This window comes from Montipora capricornis, chromosome 10 (assembly GCF_036669925.1).
Source record: "Montipora capricornis isolate CH-2021 chromosome 10, ASM3666992v2, whole genome shotgun sequence".
NCBI classification, from domain to species: Eukaryota; Metazoa; Cnidaria; class Anthozoa; order Scleractinia; family Acroporidae; genus Montipora; species Montipora capricornis.
The window spans coordinates 27,295,888-27,315,061 of NC_090892.1; the positions used below are offsets into that span (position 1 = coordinate 27,295,888).

General features: G+C 40.6%; 1 protein-coding gene across 1 annotated transcript in view; it reads right to left on the minus strand.

Moving 5' to 3' along the window:
- LOC138020580 (uncharacterized) overlaps nucleotides 1-9,333 on the minus strand; it is a 67,241-nt gene extending 57,908 nt beyond the window's left edge. Inside the window, exon 1 of the mRNA XM_068867540.1 lies at nucleotides 9,150-9,333. Within this exon, the coding sequence (XP_068723641.1) occupies nucleotides 9,150-9,333 (184 nt within the window). The remainder of the gene's footprint in view (nucleotides 1-9,149) is intronic.
- Nucleotides 9,334-19,174: the final 9,841 nt, after the last annotated feature.

Consider the following 19,174-nt stretch of genomic DNA (forward strand, 5'->3'; position numbering starts at 1 on the left):
CATTTTATTATCCTTTTCGTTCGCTATTGTGTTTGCCAGCATTGCGATTTGCGATAATTCAGGTTGCAGTGTTCGCAAGTATGTTTTCACATCTTATAGATGTTTAAGCCCGCCGCACACGACGGGGAAAATGCTGAGCAAACTGCTTCACGAGGTGGTTTGCTCAGCCGTTTCCTCACGTGTGCGGGGAACTTTTGCTGAGAAATTCGCCTCGCGAGGCCGTGAGGAAAAAATCAAACATGTTTGACATTTTTAGCCTCGCGAGGCAAATTTCTCATTGTGTGCGGCTATCGTAAGAATCGAGTTGAGCTTGGTCAATGAAGCATCCAATAAAAATACATGGCATTCTCACGTGACTTCAGTGACGTCGGAATTTCATCCTCCGACACCATCTTGAACCACTGGAGTCACGTGAGTATGCCATTTATTTTTATTGGATGTCATTGGATGCTTGACTAAACCAAGCTCAGCTCGATTCTCACGATGGCCGCACACAGTGAAGAATTTGTCTCGCGAGGCCAAAAATATCAAACATGATTGATTTTATCCTCACGGCCTCGCGGGGCGAATTTCTCACCACAATTTCCCAGCACAGCGAGGAAATGGCTGAGCAAATCGCCGCGCGAGGCAGTTTGCTCAGCTCTTTCCTCATTGTGTTCGGCAGGCTTTACACTTTCAATTAAACAGACAAAGAAGGTTTCCTGACCCGACAGATGAAACGTAAATATTCAGGAAAATATCACAACAAAATTGAAAAAACGAAAGACGGACGTTTCTTGGCTAAAAAGTAAGTTGTTTTACTCTGAGAACGACGAACGATTAACATTCTTCCGAGTAATTCATTCAATGTAAAACAAGAACGTTGACACAAGGGGATCACGTCCACCTTTGTGGTTGCCTAGCACGTGATCAATTTGTATTTTTACGGTATATTGACATTAATCTTTCGCTGAGAATTGGAAATTCGGAATTTTATTTACAAACTATAATTTTTTTCCTTCATCTGGCTTTTGGCTGTCCTTGGTGCCAGAGCAATTTTATTTCAAGGACGGAAAGAAGGCTCCGCGAATCTCCAACCTTGAAAGAAATTCCTCTGGCACCCACGGTATCTTTTAGCTTACCTTTTACTGTTAACTCCCGGTTTTTACGGTACTTTTTGGTGCAAGTGTTAAGCCAAAAAAAAAATTGTCCTGGCATCAGATTAGACTAAAAAGAAGAGGAGTTATGAAGCGGAAACAACATATGCACTCGTTCCTTAGTGTGTGGAATAAACGTTTGATTATTGCAACTGCAAGGTATGCATGACATGCAGGAAAATGTCCTCTGAAAACGGAACAGGAAATCAGTGGCGGTTTTTCCCAGCACGGTATTTAAACAGCTTCTGTAACCAACCGACTTTCAAGTGGTACAGTGTGCATCAGGTAGTTTTACTTAAGATAATGATTAGTTTCAGATTAGTTTCAGAGCTTTTATTATTTCAAATACATTTTGCCAAATAGATATACATCACTAACGTGAATTTGTCGGATAGAGGGCACGTGGGGGGCGGGGAGAGGGAGAGGGAGAGGGGGGGTGCGCTCTCGACGCAATTTATTCGGTCCCCTCTTTTTGGAATTTCCGGATTCGCCCCAGGGACATGATCACTGTGAGAACGTGTGAGCCAAAGGGCCACTGCTGGCACGACGTCTGGGTGACCCCTCAAATGGTCTAAATGACTCCCTACTTGAAAAAAAAAAAAAAAAAAACTGGAACTCTGCAGTTCAACATCACCCAACTTAGTGCCTTCTAGTTTTGTGTAACACGTACCACTGGCAGCCCAGTTTACCCTCGTGGATTAGTGTGTCGACACTGTGTGCTTCTCTCTCTCTTCAGTTACGTATAGTATAGCCTTTCATTTGCCTCGAAATTTCTGACTGTTATTTGTTTTAAGCCCCGTCTGTGGAATATAGCGGCAATGATACACACTCTAGTGAAGAAAAAGTTGAGCCCTAGGGATCCCCACGCCGCTAAGTCATCTCATTAATTAATTTGCTGCGTTGCCAGCGTGGTAGCCTTGATGGTGTAGTGGCACGCCTGACAAGTAATCAGGGAGACGTAAAAATGCACTGTGTGGGCTTCTCTCTCTCTTCAGTTAAGTATAATATAGATTTTCATTTGCCTCGAAATTTCTGACTTTCTATCAATACCTAAATTCAGAACGTTCTATATTTTAATTTTTTAACTGGGAGGTAATTGCACCCACGCCTTAAATGCTATCACCCTGTATCACTTCCGTTGTCCTATTGTGAAAAAGGTCACTTATATCAGTGAGACCGGTAGAAATTTGAACACTACACTGACTGAACACAGACGAGTGACGCGGAACGGTGACATCAACAATAAAATTGCTAAACACCATCTACAGACAAACAACAGAATTAACTGGGACTCTGCTGTATGTGTTACCTACAGCACTAACTACTACAAACGGATCGTACTGGAATGCTGGTTTACTAACTTAGAACAGACACCAATAAACCGATGCCTACAACTTCCCGCACCCTACAAACGACTCATTGACGACATCAACAGACAAACCGTCACACTGGTTTACTCTATCACAGTACTGCTGTACGATATACGTACACACCTTAGACCTATAGACGGACCCGAAAAGCACCAATCTCTGTTTAGTCTTTCCAGCCAATTACATCTAGGTTCAACTGACAGTCGAGCAATAACATCACGAATAAGTTGACCAATGAAATCTACGACCAGAGTTCTTATAGTATCTACTGACGTAACACAAATCACTTGACTCTGAAGATGTCTTCCACTCAAGTTGTCGAAACGTCAGTCAATGTCATCTCAAACAGTCCCTCTCAGGACTACACTCACCAGGAAGATCGTACTTAATTATGATATGTCTCCTGGGTTCAAACCATTTACAATCCTAATTTTTTCGTAAGAAATTGCGTTTTTTGTACGACTTGAACCCGCACCGTTTTATGGATGAAACAAAGGGAGACAAGCAAATTATTTGTTTTCGTATTATGACGTCATTGATCACCTTTGAACCGGAAGGCGGCAAGGTAGCATGCACTACCTTTCGCCCGTTGTCACGCAACTTGTTTCCTATCCTTCTCTCTGGCGCGTTACACCTTTCCATCATTTCATGTAGTTGTAAAATTGGGGCGTTACCGTATGACTTTGTAGAGCCTGTAGACCAGCGGGACATATTTTCAATTCAAGACCTAGGTAAAAATGGCCTAGCTCCCCATTGAGGCTTTGCCCTATGGGCAGGGATTGAAACCGCAAATGTAGACTTAAATGTTTACATGGCTGACCTCCATTCCACACCTTTTTTCATCGTTTAAGACAACTGGAAACATCCTACAGGTGTATGTTTTGAAAGTAGCTAAGATATTTTGAACTTATGCAATGTTCGTTCGATAGCTGAAAGCAATTTTTTCACAAATCCAATAAGATTACAATTAATACTGCATGACCACATCATCAGTTCTGATACAGATGCGAGAGCGTTACCTGATTTGCCTTAAATTGTGATCATGTTGCTACTCGCTCGCTTCACCCTCTCCGCAACAATTAGAAAGTACAAAAGCTCTGAGCCCACTGCATTAATTAAATAGCCGCCAGAAGTTTTTAGCCTTACTTCCTCAGTCATTTTAGAATAAAGTATTTTAATACATGCAGTTTAATTAGGTATCCTTACCAATTTTAATCAAAAGATCTGCGAGCAAACTTGATTAATATTGGGGACTCTTTTCCCAGTGTTACTGAAAACATGGCTAATTACTGGGTTGCCGTATGGCAATCCCAGTCAGAAAATGGGTGGATTTCCGTTTTCTTTTTTTAGTTTTTTTTTTTCCGTGTCGGTAAAAGTCTTGCCTGTCACTCCCCTGGTAAGTGGTGTCCTTGTGCATAGAGCCTTCTGAGCGTATTTTCTTAGGATCGAGAGGGTAGTGGAACTGCGTAGATTTCTCTGGTGTACACAGAGCCTGCAATGGCGACGAAAGTCATGTAACGCGAATGGCGTTTTAGTGGATCCTTAAACAAAATATACCCTTATGGAGCTCAATAATGGCAATTCAGTCGGATAAACTAGGCAGGCGGTGAAAACCAACACCTGGAATCTCAAAAGCGACGAGTAATGGACTTCGACAACAATCTGTCGCCCGTCGAGCAGAAATCAAAGTGAGCTGCATTTCTAAAATAATATTTACCAAGTGTGCTGTTATGTAGAACACTGAAACCAAATGGAAAATTCTCTGGTAACGAATCGAACACCTTAAGTGGATCTGTGATCAACCCTGCACAGTCTTCAGGTAAAAAAAATTGGAAATGGGACAGCCAAGAATTATTTGAAAGAAAGCTTGTCGTCTATTTTGTGCTTCATTATTCAAGGAAAAGGTTCTTCATAGAAACGGTTTGATCCTGAAATTTTAGTTTGTTGTAATATTGCGCATATTTGACACGATTGAATTTTTTCTCTTGACGCACGTAATGAAATAGGAAGCGGTTTTTGCCTCTAATAGCAAATATGTTGTTTGTTTCAAAAAATTGTTCGCTGGAAAAGGTGGCCTTTATGAATTCATCATGTTTCATGATATGTGTGCTGAATAGTTTTTAAGGAAATAGTAAAGCGTTTTCTTGTTATTCAAGGAAAATGTTCTTCAGGAAAGGGTTTGAACCGGAAGTACATGGTAATTTGACACGATTGAGTTTCTTGTCTTCAAGCACGCAATGAAATAGGAAGAGGTTTTCGCCTCTAAGAGCAAATATGTTGTTTGTTTCAAAAAATTGTTCGCTGGAAAAGGTGGCCTTTATGAATTCATCATGTTTTATAATATGCGAGCTTAACTGGATAGTTTTTATGGCAATAGTATAGCATTTTCGTGTCAAAATGAGGTTAGCGTTTTTCTGTTGTGCTAACTTAATTAAATATAAATATACATTCTGCCTCGTGAGTTTGTTATTGTCGTTAACCAGCAATGGAAAGTCATTGCAACGCGAATGGCGTTTTAGTGCATCTTATGTTGTTTGTTTCAATAAAATGTTTCGCTGGAAAAGGATTCTGTGATATTTTCTGCCTTTGTGAATTATAATATCATGTTGTGTATTGAATTTTCGAGCTTAAGGTTGAAACGTGATACGGGAGGATATTTTTAGTATTGCTGTGTAAGCAGGAAAGGTTTCATGAAAATAAACAGGTCTGTTGGAAGCGTGCTTGAGTTTTCAAAATCAGCAAAAAATTGTGACGCCGGTGAATAATAAAGTAGCTGCTATTTCCAAAATGATGGAATTACCTAGTGATAAATAACCTCGTCTTGCAGAGTAAATTTTTGACTTTGCAGAAACAATGGTGGGCGATTGTGATCTTTGTTTTGAATTCGCTCATTTATTGTCAAACTTTATAACACTTGACAGAAAAAGAAACTTACTAAAACCCGGTATCTTGCCATCACTTGACACAGATGCTTCACTGTTTGGCAAGTAAACATGCCGCGGTAACTTAATCACGGCGCCCGCTGAATTCCGGCGATGTCACTTTCGATTTGCGATTTACTTGTGCAGCCAAAACTTACAATAACAAAATTGAACGTAGCAAAAATCTCCCAAAATGTTTGTCGCTGATCGTAACTGTTTATATTCTATATTCACGGTTCAAAATTAATGTTGTTTTCATGTTGTAAATATGTTATTCTCGAGCGACCGTCCTGGAAACTTCCTTCTGCTCTTTCTAAAAACTGTGTATCAATATTTATTTACTTTTGCATCAATATTTGTTTTTGCATAAAGCAAGCTAACAAAATCTGTACCTTGCTGAATTTGCATTTGTTAAAGTTAATAGTATTTTCGGTCCAATGCTTCTGTTTTACGAAGGGGTATATGTCAGATGCTCAGAGGGCACGCGTAAACTTGTGGTGAAAAGAAGTTTATCAACGTGTCAGCCCAGAAGCCAATGTTTCTCACTTCCCATTTATTTTCTTTACGTTCTTCCATCTACTGGGATTGCTGCACCTCTATTTTCATATTTCCCAGTCTGTATTCGCAAGCTATGAACCCCCAGACGCAATTTTGTCATACTTATTCTATGTGCTGGGTTTCTGATAGTTTTGAGATAGTCTTCCAATTGGTAGTCGAATTTGACTTCTTTGTGTGTAAATTTCTCTCTAGAGCCTTCGGAAGTGTTGTTGCGAGTCTTCAGCCAATTTCGAATGTAGTCCTTTTTAAGCTGTTTCTTTATGGAGGAAAGAGCATTCTTGATGTGTAGTTGGCTTGATGTATTGCTTGTAGGGTGCATTCGTATAGTTTCGTCATTATTTAATACATCGAAAAATTGACTGTGACTTTTTGGCGTGATGAAATGCTTCCTTTAATAGAGGATTGACTCTTTTATGCTGTAATCTAAGCGAGTAACTAAATATTGAAGCTTTTATGTCTATACTTAAAGTGCCCCTGTGATAAAAAAAACCACTTCCTTTTTTCCTTCAGATTTTGAAAGTGTGTTTGCTTAACACCTGACTGGAAAAATTTTGAGCTTTGATTTTTATCCAAAGACCGCTTACTTTTAGATTAAGTTTTTGATTTCACGGTCCGCAATTACTCACGATCAAAACTGACCGATTGGAACTCACACGGTTGAATCCAGGGAAACGTGACGTCAGAGGCTCACTAGCTTAAAATTTCAGCGTGTGAACGCAGCTTATTATATATGCAAAGCGTGAGTTTAAAAGTCTGAAAGCCCAAAACCCCCGTGCTGCATATTAATTTTGCAGCGTACACACGTATTGCATTCTTAAACTAGTGAGCCTTTGACGTCATTTTCTCCTTGATCCAGCTCTCTCAAGAACATAATGTTAGTAATGGCGGACCATTAAATAGGAAAATTCCAGTTAAAATAAAGAGGTGTCTTTTTGAAATCAAGGCTTAAAACGTGGGTCACTTAGTGTTTTGTTAACATAGTTTTGAAATCCAAAGAAAAATATGAATTGATTTTTTGGTCACAGGGGCACTTTAAAGGGTACCGTCCAAGTTCTGCCCTACAGGCAATGTTCTCTGTGTACCATGGGGTATTTAGTGTTTGTTTACAGAACTTGATATGGACTTGTTCAATAGTGCTTTGTCAAAATGGGTGTTATATGATAATAGCTCCGGTCCCCATATTTCGCATCCATATAGTAGTATAGGTTTGAGTGAGTGAGTGAGTGAGTGAGTGAGTGAGTGAGTGAGTGAGTGAGTGAGTGAGTGAGTGAGTGAGTGAGTGAGTGAGTGAGTGAGTGAGTAAGTAAGTAAGTACGAAAGTTATTTATTTAATGAGGGTAACACGAAATAGCTAATAGCTAATTTATAACGCACTGTTAATGTTTAGGGAGATTTCTTAAGTTTTTACAATTCATTTAACTTGCTTTAAAATATCTGCGAGAGAAGCGAGAGATCACAGCTAGTTCAGATTTGCTGAAATTTTGTCTCAGTAAGATTGTAATTTTACTTTATGTCGCCACGGCACGGCAGTGTCGGCTTTAAGATAATAAGAATAGAGAACCAATGAAAAAGTGGATGATGCATCTTTTGCTTACGCTTCCATTATTGTTTGGTGAAAGATCAATATTTTGCCATCATACGTACAACAAATTTACATATATGTACTAGTTTATGTCGTTCTCGATTTTTCTATATGGAGGAACTGCGTTTCCCACTTTTTTACTGTCAATCGCGTTAAATTCAGCAATCAAAGCCTTTCCACTTAACAAGTCCTTTGTTTTAATTTTCCTTAATTAATTTCTCAATTCTAAAAAAATTCTTCTTCAGTTTTCTGTAGTTCTTGTTCCTAAAAAAATCTCATTTAATACCTTCCGCCATTAAAATTTATAAGTCACGTCACCGGTTTTATTCTTTTAACTGAATCCACAACAAAATCTCCTCTGTCCTATTTGGTTGGTTGCTGGGCGCATGACGATTCCATTCGGTTTCTTGCATCCACTACCTTGATTCTGCTGTAACTCCCCTGTTACTCAGAAACGCCCTAGGGGCAAGTGAGAGCGAGAGGCAAAACCGTTCTTTAAAAGTAGCACATCCCTTTCTTGCAAATCTCTTAATTGGTTCTTTATTCCACTTTGAACACAGGATCAGGCTGGTTAAATACAATCTCAAGTGCTTGCGATGGTTAACTTCGTGCTATTCAAATAGACCTGCATGGAGGGTTTTTAAAACATGCTGTCCAATGAAGAAATGATTTGGTGTCAATTCTTCAAAGCCATCCGAGACATCACTGACTGAAGTAAGTGGGCGGCTGTTTAGTACAGCCCCTGTCTCAACAACAACTGTTTGAAGTGTCTCCTCTGGTGTAACTTTGTCATATGCATTAATAACGGTTCCCACTGCCATCCTCACTTGCTTTACCAACGACTCAAAAATTCTTCCCAACTGCTGCAATGATGGTGGATTAAGTACTAGGTGATTTCATTGCTAGACAGCAGCTTATCGGTGATTCTTTTTTAACTTAGTTACTTCAACGCTTCTCCTAGATGTCTGTTAGCCCCAACAAAATTATATTTATTTCCATTGTCGGAACGCATGGTCTTTGGGTTGCCTCTCCTGCTGAATCGAATTCTTCTAAACGCCATGATGAAGAATCAGGGTTCAAGACACCTTCCACTTCCAAATGAACGGCACGGGTGATTAGATATGTGAAAACGCAACCACATCTTTTCTCGGTGCTTCTTCCCCTCTTCACATTCATTGGACCAAAATAACCAACTCCTTTGTTCGTAAATGAGGTTTCAAAGAGTGCAAGTCGCTTGGCCTTGGGCAAAGCTGCCCTCACTGGTACATTTGGCTTGATTCTTCTCCTTATACAACATTAACGCAAGCAATCATTGATGATTTTCCTATTTATAAATGATTTTTGTCCCGCGATCCACAAATGCTGACGTACGAGGGCCATAGTGTATTCCCTTCCATCATGTAGGTGATTCTTGTGAAGGTCTTGAGCAAGGAATCTGGAAATTGGATGTATTGGAGCTGATATTAGATGACCTGTGACCCTGATAACTCCACTTGAGAAAATAGTTTCAGTGGAAGCAGTGAGCTGCTATATGGTAATGGTCTACCAGGCTGGAGGTTCTCACAATCGTCTTATGACTCACCCTGGGCCAACTGAAATAATGCTAGAGAGTCCTCTTTGAGATCATCATCAGTCAATAACTTCTGTCGCGCCCTGGGAAGAACTTGTTTCTCTACTTTGCTTCTCAACTTGAACTTGTATCTCATCAACCAGGCGTACGGTCGCAGCAATATTCTCCATGAATGGTACTTTTCCCACGCCACCATGTTCACAGGTAGGACGGTACGAGTTGTGAAGAATGAAGACTATATTTCTTGTTCACCATCGTTAGTAACCGGGAGCCTTTCACTGGTTGGCAACTGGTCCTCTCCCAACATACGACACTTGCTCAACAGACACTCAGGAGCTTTAACTTTCCACGTGACTGTTAATATGTTGGTACCATCTCTCTCTGAGGTTAATCAGTGGGTAAACACATGATAGAGCGACTTTTGCATGACCTTGAAAAAGTGTTCGTAATTTGTTTTATTCACGGACCAATGTTTGGCAAGATTAAAACAAAGCTTCTCCTTATTCCCGCCAAGGAAACTCCAAAGCGAAATGGCGATCGCTTTCCAGAGGGTTCCATGGAGAGATGACGTTGTTTGCATCCTCTTTCGCTAAGCCAATGAAAATTAGCGCTCGCTTGTTTTTGTTCCATAAGCCAATTAAATGTTCTGCATTTTTGTTTACATTCTGTTTTCACGTTTATTTTTCAAGGTCATATGAAAGTCGCTGCAGCTCTGCTGAGTTATTCTGAGGAAAGTGTACAGCAGATTTACCGATCTTGACGCACCATGATTTGCAAGCCTTTCCTTTACATTATAGGATATTCACGCAATGCCTATCTAATCGTATTGAGCGAATTACGAATTGCCAAACATTTCTTTCGCTAAGTTGATACCACATGTCACTGCTGGGGTTTCCAAATAGCCTTTTCAGTGTTTTGAGAGCGGTTGGATAAGTGTGACCCGTTACACCCTAACGTTCAATAGTTTCTTTCGTTTCGTCACTCAAATTTTGAAAGAGGAAGGTGTTATGGTACAAGTTGGTTTACAAAGGGAAAAGGGCAAAAGGACAACTCAAAAATCAGAGTTCTAGGCAGGAATCAAAATTACGACCTCCGTAACACCGGTCGGATGTTGTACCAATTGATCTACTAGTACTCCTGGGGAGCTAAGGCGTTTATCTAGATCCTGAATGGACAATGTGTCCCACAATCTGCTGTCCATTCAATCAGCGGCACAATCAGTTGTTCGTTCGCCCGTTGCTCGTTGCCAACCAACTTGTATCAAATCCTCCTCATGGGCCCATCACACCTTTCCATCATTCATGTATTTGTAAAAAAAAAAAGGAATGAGCTAGTGAGTGTTGTCTTTTCATGGATCTAGTCGTGAAATCTCTCAATAAACTTGGGTCACTTGATGGGCTTCTCTGAGAAGTTCCGTACTTTAAATTATGAGGGGAGAGGACCTGATGACCATAAGTGACTACAGGCACTGAACGAACACTTTTGAGCTATGAAAGCGGAGAAGCATTAAAGGCTACTCTACTCAATTCTTTGAAACTCAATTCCAGGATTTGTCGACCAAGTAACAGATGTGATTGGACTACTCAAGTTAGCTATGGGGTTCAATGACTGGGAAAAGTTCACATGATAACTTGAAGACACCATGTTTGTTTGAGGAGAAGAAAATAACCTGTCCGGGAAGATTGTCTGTTGCAACATGGATCCTTTTACCTGAGTAAATAAACCTGGCTGAGGTGATGGCAGGGAGGAACTGTCAATAGCGATATTCATATTACTGTATGTATTCGATTACTAGTTTCTGAACTGTTGCTGAGGTGTATCCACCACTGTAAGTCAAAGGGAATTCTAGGACACCGACTGGGAAAGACTAGGTAATTGCATTTTATGGAGCATCTTCATATGAGATAACTACTCGTTCGCCATATTGTAGAGGTGACTCTGTACAGGGAGAGGTTATGGGGTCATGGGAATTATATTCCGACCTGTTTCCAGGGTCAACATTTGTACAAGAACTTGCAAATACATCCTTATTTTAAGCACCAATTTTCACGGAAGGACTGAGGTCGAAATATTATTATTGGCTTATTTCACCAACCCATTCTGTACCTCTGAATAGGCCTTTTTCGATGTATTAAAATTCAGCTTGAAAGAGAGGTTTAGAGGAAAAAACAAAAAAGGAAAAAAAAACAAAGGAAAGTGGATGATATGCAAATATTTTTCACAGTCATTCCAACTTGTTTCTACTGTTTTTGTCCTCACTGCCTCACTATCAAGCCCAATATTTGATATTTCGAAAATGGAATATTTAACAATTAGACCCGTAGCCCGCAAGGGCTATGGTTCAATAACCTATGAGGCGAGGACGAATGGGCTATTGGCATGTGGCCCTTTCGGGCGAAGGGTCTAATTATTTTAGTATCACCCAACTAGTCGGACAGAAAAGGCAATAATAAAGTTAGCAAATGCAGTTAGCAAATGCAAGTTGAAGAAAGAAAGAACGAAAGAAAGTGTCACGCGTTTCGCTACTCGAGAACTATTGCTAATAGTCCTCTCGGAGCGTAGCCAATTAAAATGCAGTATTTGTATTAGTCCACTCGTTGAATGATACTAATAAGGATTATCGTTAATTCCTCTAAATTTAATCGGACAGTAAATATGTTATTTGCCAGCTGGGAGGTCCGTATAGCGGAAAACTGTGACCTCCGTCTTGAAAATGCTGACCGGGGCCGCAGGCCAAGGGCAGCTTTTTCAAGACCGAGGTCACAGTTTTTCGCTATATGGACCGATCCTTAGCTGGTAAATAACTTTTTTCCTCTCTCTCTCCGTTCCTCTCTATCATCACGTTTTTAAGTGGCAATCCCGCTAAAAGCGGTCCACCGGTTTTCGCAACCAAAAATAGTTTTCCCTCATTTTGTGTCCATCAAAAAGGTTTGGTACTCATGTCTTAAAAGTGAGATAATTATTTCATAATTATTATTTTTTTTGCGTCGCTACAACACAAAATTGAATTTGGGTTTCGCCGACGGCGATCAAAAAGGTAAATTCCAGGAGTTTTGAGCAGCGCGCTACGTGTACAAAACTAAAGCTTACCGAATTTTATTTTGATAAAACTTACAAGATACATTCACTGTGTTTACTGACAAAATATGGTAATTGTTTCAGAAATGTCAAGTTTTCCAGCGTGCTCAGAAGACACCCTCCTCTCCTGCCTGTGTTCGCATACAAATAATTAACCAAATGAAAGCCAAAAAATTTCGAAAGTTTGGTCTAAATCGAGCTTAAAAAGTATACGACACTGAAGTCTGTGCCTTAATTCACCATCATATTTCTTCAAACCGATGGGTATCTTCCCGACTTCCACGCAACGTCGGCTTGAAATGCACCCAAATCTATGTGTTTACACAAATTAACATTATCAACACTCGTGTCAAAGTCCACTTGTATTTCTCTTTGTTTTTTCTAATACGGATCAGATTTTGCCGTTGATGTCCTCAAACGTTGGGCATAGCCTCCTTTAATAATCGTGTGTATGTATAAATGCAATGTTACTGTAAACCATTGCGCCAACTTGACCAGTGACACTCAAAACGTAAACAATACGCTTGGCAGGAGTCTTTTCAATACAACATTTCGTGCATGCAATGCAGTTGTAGACGTATGGTATCGCTGGGAGAAGAAAAGAATGTCGACAATTCTCCCTTTGGTAAATGTAAATATTCTGTGCTTGAAGCTTCTGGGAGGACCACACAAATGCGTACAGAACATATTCAGTTCCAGTTTGAAACAACAACAAAAAAATAAACGAACACTCACCGTGTCTGAAAAATGCGTTCACCAAATACAAGAGACGAATGAATGGAACTATTTTAAGCTACTTTTTCAACATTGAAACTTTTCATCGCATTAAGGTCCATAACGTTTGTGAGCTACTATAAGGAATAAAAATCGGCTCCCTTCGTTTCCGTGAGGGTGTGACTAAGGGCGCTTTCCATTTGACAAAACTGACCGGCCAGACCAGGCATTTGCAAGGACTAACTTTACAACGCCTTCATAGTAACACGTTTTGAGGATGATATATACTCCTCCAGAAGAATGCGAAGGATTATCTCGCAAGTGTTTCTTCCAATTGTTGCATTTTCTTTGCAAACTGACGGGTCTGGCCGGCCAGTGCTGACAAAAGGAAAGCGCCCTAAGATTAGCTGTTGTTGGTGGTGGGGTGGGGGCAGGATGTGCTGGGGCAGGTGGCAGGGCCGGGGCTGGACAAATTAAAAGAGAATCGTCTAGTAGGAAAACGAGGCTCCAACATTAAAATCTTACCAATATTAAGTCAGCAAGTCTCAAGGAATGGTATTGAACGGGTTAAAAAAGAGAGAATGTAACGCATTAGTGACCCAAAAGGAAAAAAACAAAGAAAACCGGTCGCAATTACAAGGAAGTAAGCTGAAGCTAGGTTGTAGGTTAACAAGGTCAATGGGGTTGCTTTTCGATTGAATTTGCACTAGATTTCTGCATTCCTTTCTCATGGGGAGATATTTTCTTCTTTCAATACTTGTGGACAAAGAGAAAGGAAAATTGGATTAAAGGGAGTGAAAAACAAAAAGGACGATGTCGAAAACGGGAGATGGAAAAGAAAAAAAAGGAACTGGGATGGGGTAAAGTTAGTTATAAATGGCGAGAACTGAACACGATTATGAGATGTGGGAACTGCTCAAGAAAATTGACAACGGAAATCGGAAAGGGAATTGGACACTGAAAGTGAAAGCGAATGTTGGATAAGGACATGGAGAGCCTTTAATTGTAAGGAATAATTGAGAAATGAAGATAATACAATTTAGGTTTGGTGGAAATTAAAAACGGTGGGAAGTTCACAAAATAAGATGACAATCGGGAGTCTTAAATCCGAATTAGAAGTTGCAGTCCGGCATTCGTAGATCCGTTTCCGGTTTCTCGTTTCTCTTTTGAATTCGAAGAAGATATTTCACTGCTCACTTGTTTGGCGCAAAAATGGCCGTTTGCTTTGCTGAAAGCAAGGACAGAAGTGGGTGTGGCGATTTTAAAGAGATGAGTACTTTAACACCTCTTCATGAATGCAGAGACGCCGTTTCTGCCCTTTTGAAGCGTTTTCTTCTTTCCAACGAAAACTTGGTTGAATGCGAGTTGATTCTGTTTCGCGCTGGCCACTTCGGCCTTTGTGAAGATAAAGTCAAAGAAATGTTTGTGTGCCCGAAGCATCGGAGAAGTCTGGGGAATTGCTGGAGCTGCACAAAAAGGTCTTGTCAGTATCCTGAGTACAAGGGACGACGAGAGGTAACGAGAGGGGACCGTGTGTTCAATGTGAGATTGGCTAGGGATGTTTTTGAAGTTTTCGGAATTTCAGTTTCAATGGGGTCACGTGAGTATTATATAAATTTTGATTACTTTGGATGTTAAACGATGTAATGTAATGAGCTAAGAGGTCTATAACAGGGTTGCGTCTGTGTGCCCTTTCACCTTGTAAGTTTGAAGTTTGTGGATGTGTTACAGCCTTAATTGAAGTACTATCAACGTCATCTTTTTTCTAGGAGACTTCAAGATTATGTAAACACGGACACGAACACGTATTTCAATCTAGCCAGTAAGATAATAAGACAAAAATATTTGGAGTTAATATTGCTCCTAAAGCTTGATTCAAAGTTTGACTTACTTCTTTCGATTATAGGAAAATGTCTCGCATTTGAAATTTGAAACCATTTTTCATCATATGATAGATTTAATTAATGCGTACATCGTAATTTATTATTAAATAGAGCGGTGGTCATGAAGCATACAGGAATGACTTTTCCGTGCGTTTTTTTTTTTCAGCCATCTGTAATAGCTGTAGAAAATCGCACAGTAGTAGATTGAAGACTGAATGGCTCTGGTTGAGGACACCAAAAAGAGAGATAGAGCACGTGGATGAAGACAAAGATCCCAGTGATAGACCAGAGTTGTCAAGGTACTCAATGTTCACGAGCCAAGTTTCAATTTGAACATGTAGAGAGACAAGCTTTAAATGCTACTGGCAAAAATATGCCAGTATGTTCCGTGAGCAAATTATCTTCAGTGCTATGCGCAATTCCCCTCCCAGCCTGGCCACTTGTGAGGAACATTTTCAAGTTTGGGAGTACCAGTGGTATCTTTCAGATTGAGTGCTTGGATTATTACTGACTTAAATATTTACCTGCTTTGTGTTGTACAGGAAAGCAAAAGAGGAGGCAAGTTCCGCAATGTTTTTATCGTCGGCATTGGAAATTGAAACACCCAGCAGAGATCCTCTTTGGACACCCGGGCAATGCCGTGAAAGGCCTGAAAGCTCGTCAGGGGATGCCGGACTCGTCAGGTGAGAAAGCCGAGCACGATGTGATAAAGGACTACAATGAGGCGATGACAAAAATTGCATCACTCACTGGCGGAAAGGTGAAGCCTCTTACATTCAGGCTTACTACTGAGTGGGATAAAGCTACGTCAAATGAAAAAGCTTCCTGTTTGGATAATGTAGACGAAGGATGTCGCGCTCTGTGCAAAGTCATCGCCCCAAAAGGCAGTGAAAAGTTACTGCAAGCGTATCAGGAATCGAAAACAGACGTTTGCTCAAATATTAATGAATTAACGGCCTTAATTGCTGGGTACAAACAAGCACCAACAAGGAGTTTAAAAACCCAGATTTTAAGCATGTATGCACTGTGTTTTTCAGCAAGATTCCTCAAGAATATGTACGAGCCGCTTGAAAAACTGAGCGACCGATAAATCAAGAAAGCTAGGGCACACGCCAAGAATGTCGGAGTGGCCTTCAACGTCGATAAAGTGCTTTAACATCGATTCCGAATGGACTTGGTGAAGCTTGATCACTCTCTGTCGTTTGTGGACCAGCCGTATTTCCATCAAGAAGTGGCCTATGGAACGAGGACTTTAAAACTTGACTCCTGTGAACGGCTTGTCATGCCCAATGTCGTCAGAATTGTTGGAAAGTCGACAATGATTGAACAGTATTTTAAATACTGCAGCGAAGAATGCTTTGACCCACTAGGAAGATCAACACTGTACAGAATTTTACAAGTCAGCGAAGCCTCTCAAAGGAAGTCCCTCCAAGGCCTTGATAACATCGCAGCAGCTGGGGCTGAGGGGTTTGATACTATGCACAAGATAGTGGATGAATTGAAAGATTGCAGCGCTAGTGCAAAGTGGTGCGACGACATTGCGTCAGAAGCTGCAAAATGGTAAGCGCTACCTTAAGACAGAGTATAGGATGCAATGTGAAGAAGATGGGAGTCCTTGCCCAGACCACTGTACATAGTTTGCTCTCAGCGACCTTCAGAACACCGAGTTTCAGGGAACTTGTGCACATGAGCATGAAGTTCGCTGTGCGAATTGCGAAAGCTTGAAATCTGTGATACAAGAAATCTCAAATGAAATTGAGTCGCCTTTAAAATTTAGCAGCGAGGAGCAGAAAGAAGACCTCCAACGTGACCATAACTGAGCTGGCCAAAGAAATGATATTTCAGTGAAAGTCCCATCTTACTAGAGCTGAGAACCAAGAGAGAGCGAAAACAAAACGTGTTAAACAGCCTCAAAACTAATTCTACACTTGTTGTAATGGACTGGGCCATGAAGTTCCTCCAACTCAAATACAGAGATTAACAGTCTGAGTGGTTCGGGAAGAAAGGGATAAATTGGCATGTTAGTTGCGTCATCACCAGGAATGTCGAATACAATAACCTGGAGATTGCGTCCTATGTTCACTTATTAGACAGTTGTGCCCAAGACTGGTTCGCAGTTTGTGCAATACTGGAACACCTTCTCGGTATCATCAAAGAGAACAAGGCAAGCATAAACTAGGTCTTCCTTCGATCTGATGGCGCAAGTTGTTCCCACAGCAACAATCTAATTGCGGCTGTCTATGACGTCGGTTCTCGAGTTGGATACAAAGTAATGAGTGACGTAAGGAGGAACATTAGTCAATATGAGCACTGCGCTCAGTGAAAGCTATCATATCCATACAGCCCCATAAAGGCCGAAGTGATTTTAGGCTTCGTTTTTTAATTACTTCTGTTGGTAATTTCATACACTAAGTACGCTTTATAACACTCACCTTATTTTACGAAGGTGATACTTGACGGTACAATTAACCGATGAATCGTGGCCCTTGGTCCAGATCGAATTAGAATTTGGAAATGCTGGGTTTTCGAGGGGAGGGGAAAACTGGAGTACCCACGGAAAACCTCTCAGAGCAGAGTAGAAAACCAACAGCAAACTCAACCAACATATGGCGCAAGATCAGGAATCGATCCCAGACCACATTGGTGGGAGGCGCGTGCTGTCAACACTACGCCAACCTTGCTCCTTGTATTGTCCTAACTGCACGAATATCTTCAGTTCTAACACCGCCAGCATTAGAGAAAATAGTCAGAAAAACAGCATTACAACCCGGAGCAAATCAGCAGAGTAGTAAAAGTAGTTAACAACACATATAACAGCAAGAGTAACATTAGCAGAAATAGTAAAAGTTGTTAAATTTTCAACCTCTGTTAATGCATTTCTTGTGCTCTGATTGGTTCACTCAATTTCGGTTATCCGCTCATATTCCTTAGTTGGACCTTATACTGCAAATGATTGCACTAAGCGTCACGGTTGCTAAGCTAATTTGATTTTTCGCCGGAAAGCAAAATTTCTCTCTGAATAAAGCAAAGAAACCTTTTTGTGGAAAGTCTGGATCAATTTTGACGTTTAAAAGTACGCGAAAAGATAAGAAATGTTTTTGCGATGAGCCTGCGTCTATCTGACCTCCAGGTATTACAGAACATCGCATCTTCATCAAGTTTTTTTCAATTGCCCTACAAAGCCAAGGATTTAAAGTTCACTCTACATAACAAAATAAAGGACATTGTGAGAGAATGTACATGTTACAAGTAGATACAGAGAGGTCGTGGTCACGCCCACCTTAAGACCTTAAAGCTACCGTAGTAGATGGTTTACCTTACAACAAGAGTCCCACATGCGAAGTGAGTCTCATTGTTCCAACGTACCACGAGGTAGCCCAGAACCGCGTATCGACAAAAGTCAATCTAATGACAAACAACGGGATGACAATAGATTTCAAAGCTATTGAAAACAGAGCTAATATTTTCATTCATTGGTTGAACGTTGAAAGAGCCGTCGAATGTTGTTGTTGTTGTTGTTTTTTTTTGTTGGGGGGGGGGGGGGGGGGGAGGTTTCCTGTTTCCCCGTTTCAAATTTATTTTCCAGTCTCATTTTCAGGGCCCTTTTCCACCTCCTCTATTGCTGAGGATACACAATGGGTTTGAGGAATCCGGCTTTGGCTAAATTGTAAAGTGATATTCGGGAAGGGAGATAAAATACAGGAACGCGAAGCGGGTAGAGCGGGATTTCATGTCTTTATGGGACCGAGATGCGGAAATTGCAAGCGGAAAATCGCGAGATACCAGATTTCAACTGATCAGCACGAGGTTAGTTCAACCCACCGTGAAACAAATGATTGTCATTCAACTTGTCAACTCCGAAGGAAAAACTGAAAATATCGAAATGAAACGAACGCTGTCAATGAGTCAGTATATTTGTAATGGGTTAGAAAATGCGAGCGGGATCGGGATTAATAGACGTGAGGGATGTCGGGATAGCGGGATTTATTTGAAAACATTTGAGAACCTTATCGTGGACCCTCATTATGGGTATTACTGGATAACACCATGCAGCATCCATTGGTCAAAGTAGAAAAATCTATCACCACAATTACACGAATTCAGTCTATCCAGTTTAATATAAAATCGAAGAAGTTTTTACCTGTTTCACGTGGCCTCATGCTTAGGTTAGAGTTACATTGTGTCTTAGCCAACTAATTAATTTGTCAGTCAATTGAGCAACCCGTGAAGGCTGGTTGTCTGTTCTTTTTTCGAATTTTTTACTTCTTACCATTCAGAGACCCGAAAACGCTTCTGTTTCTTAGTACCCAACACATAGCTAATCAGTTGTTACTTAAGGCTTTTACTGAAAGCGTTATAATC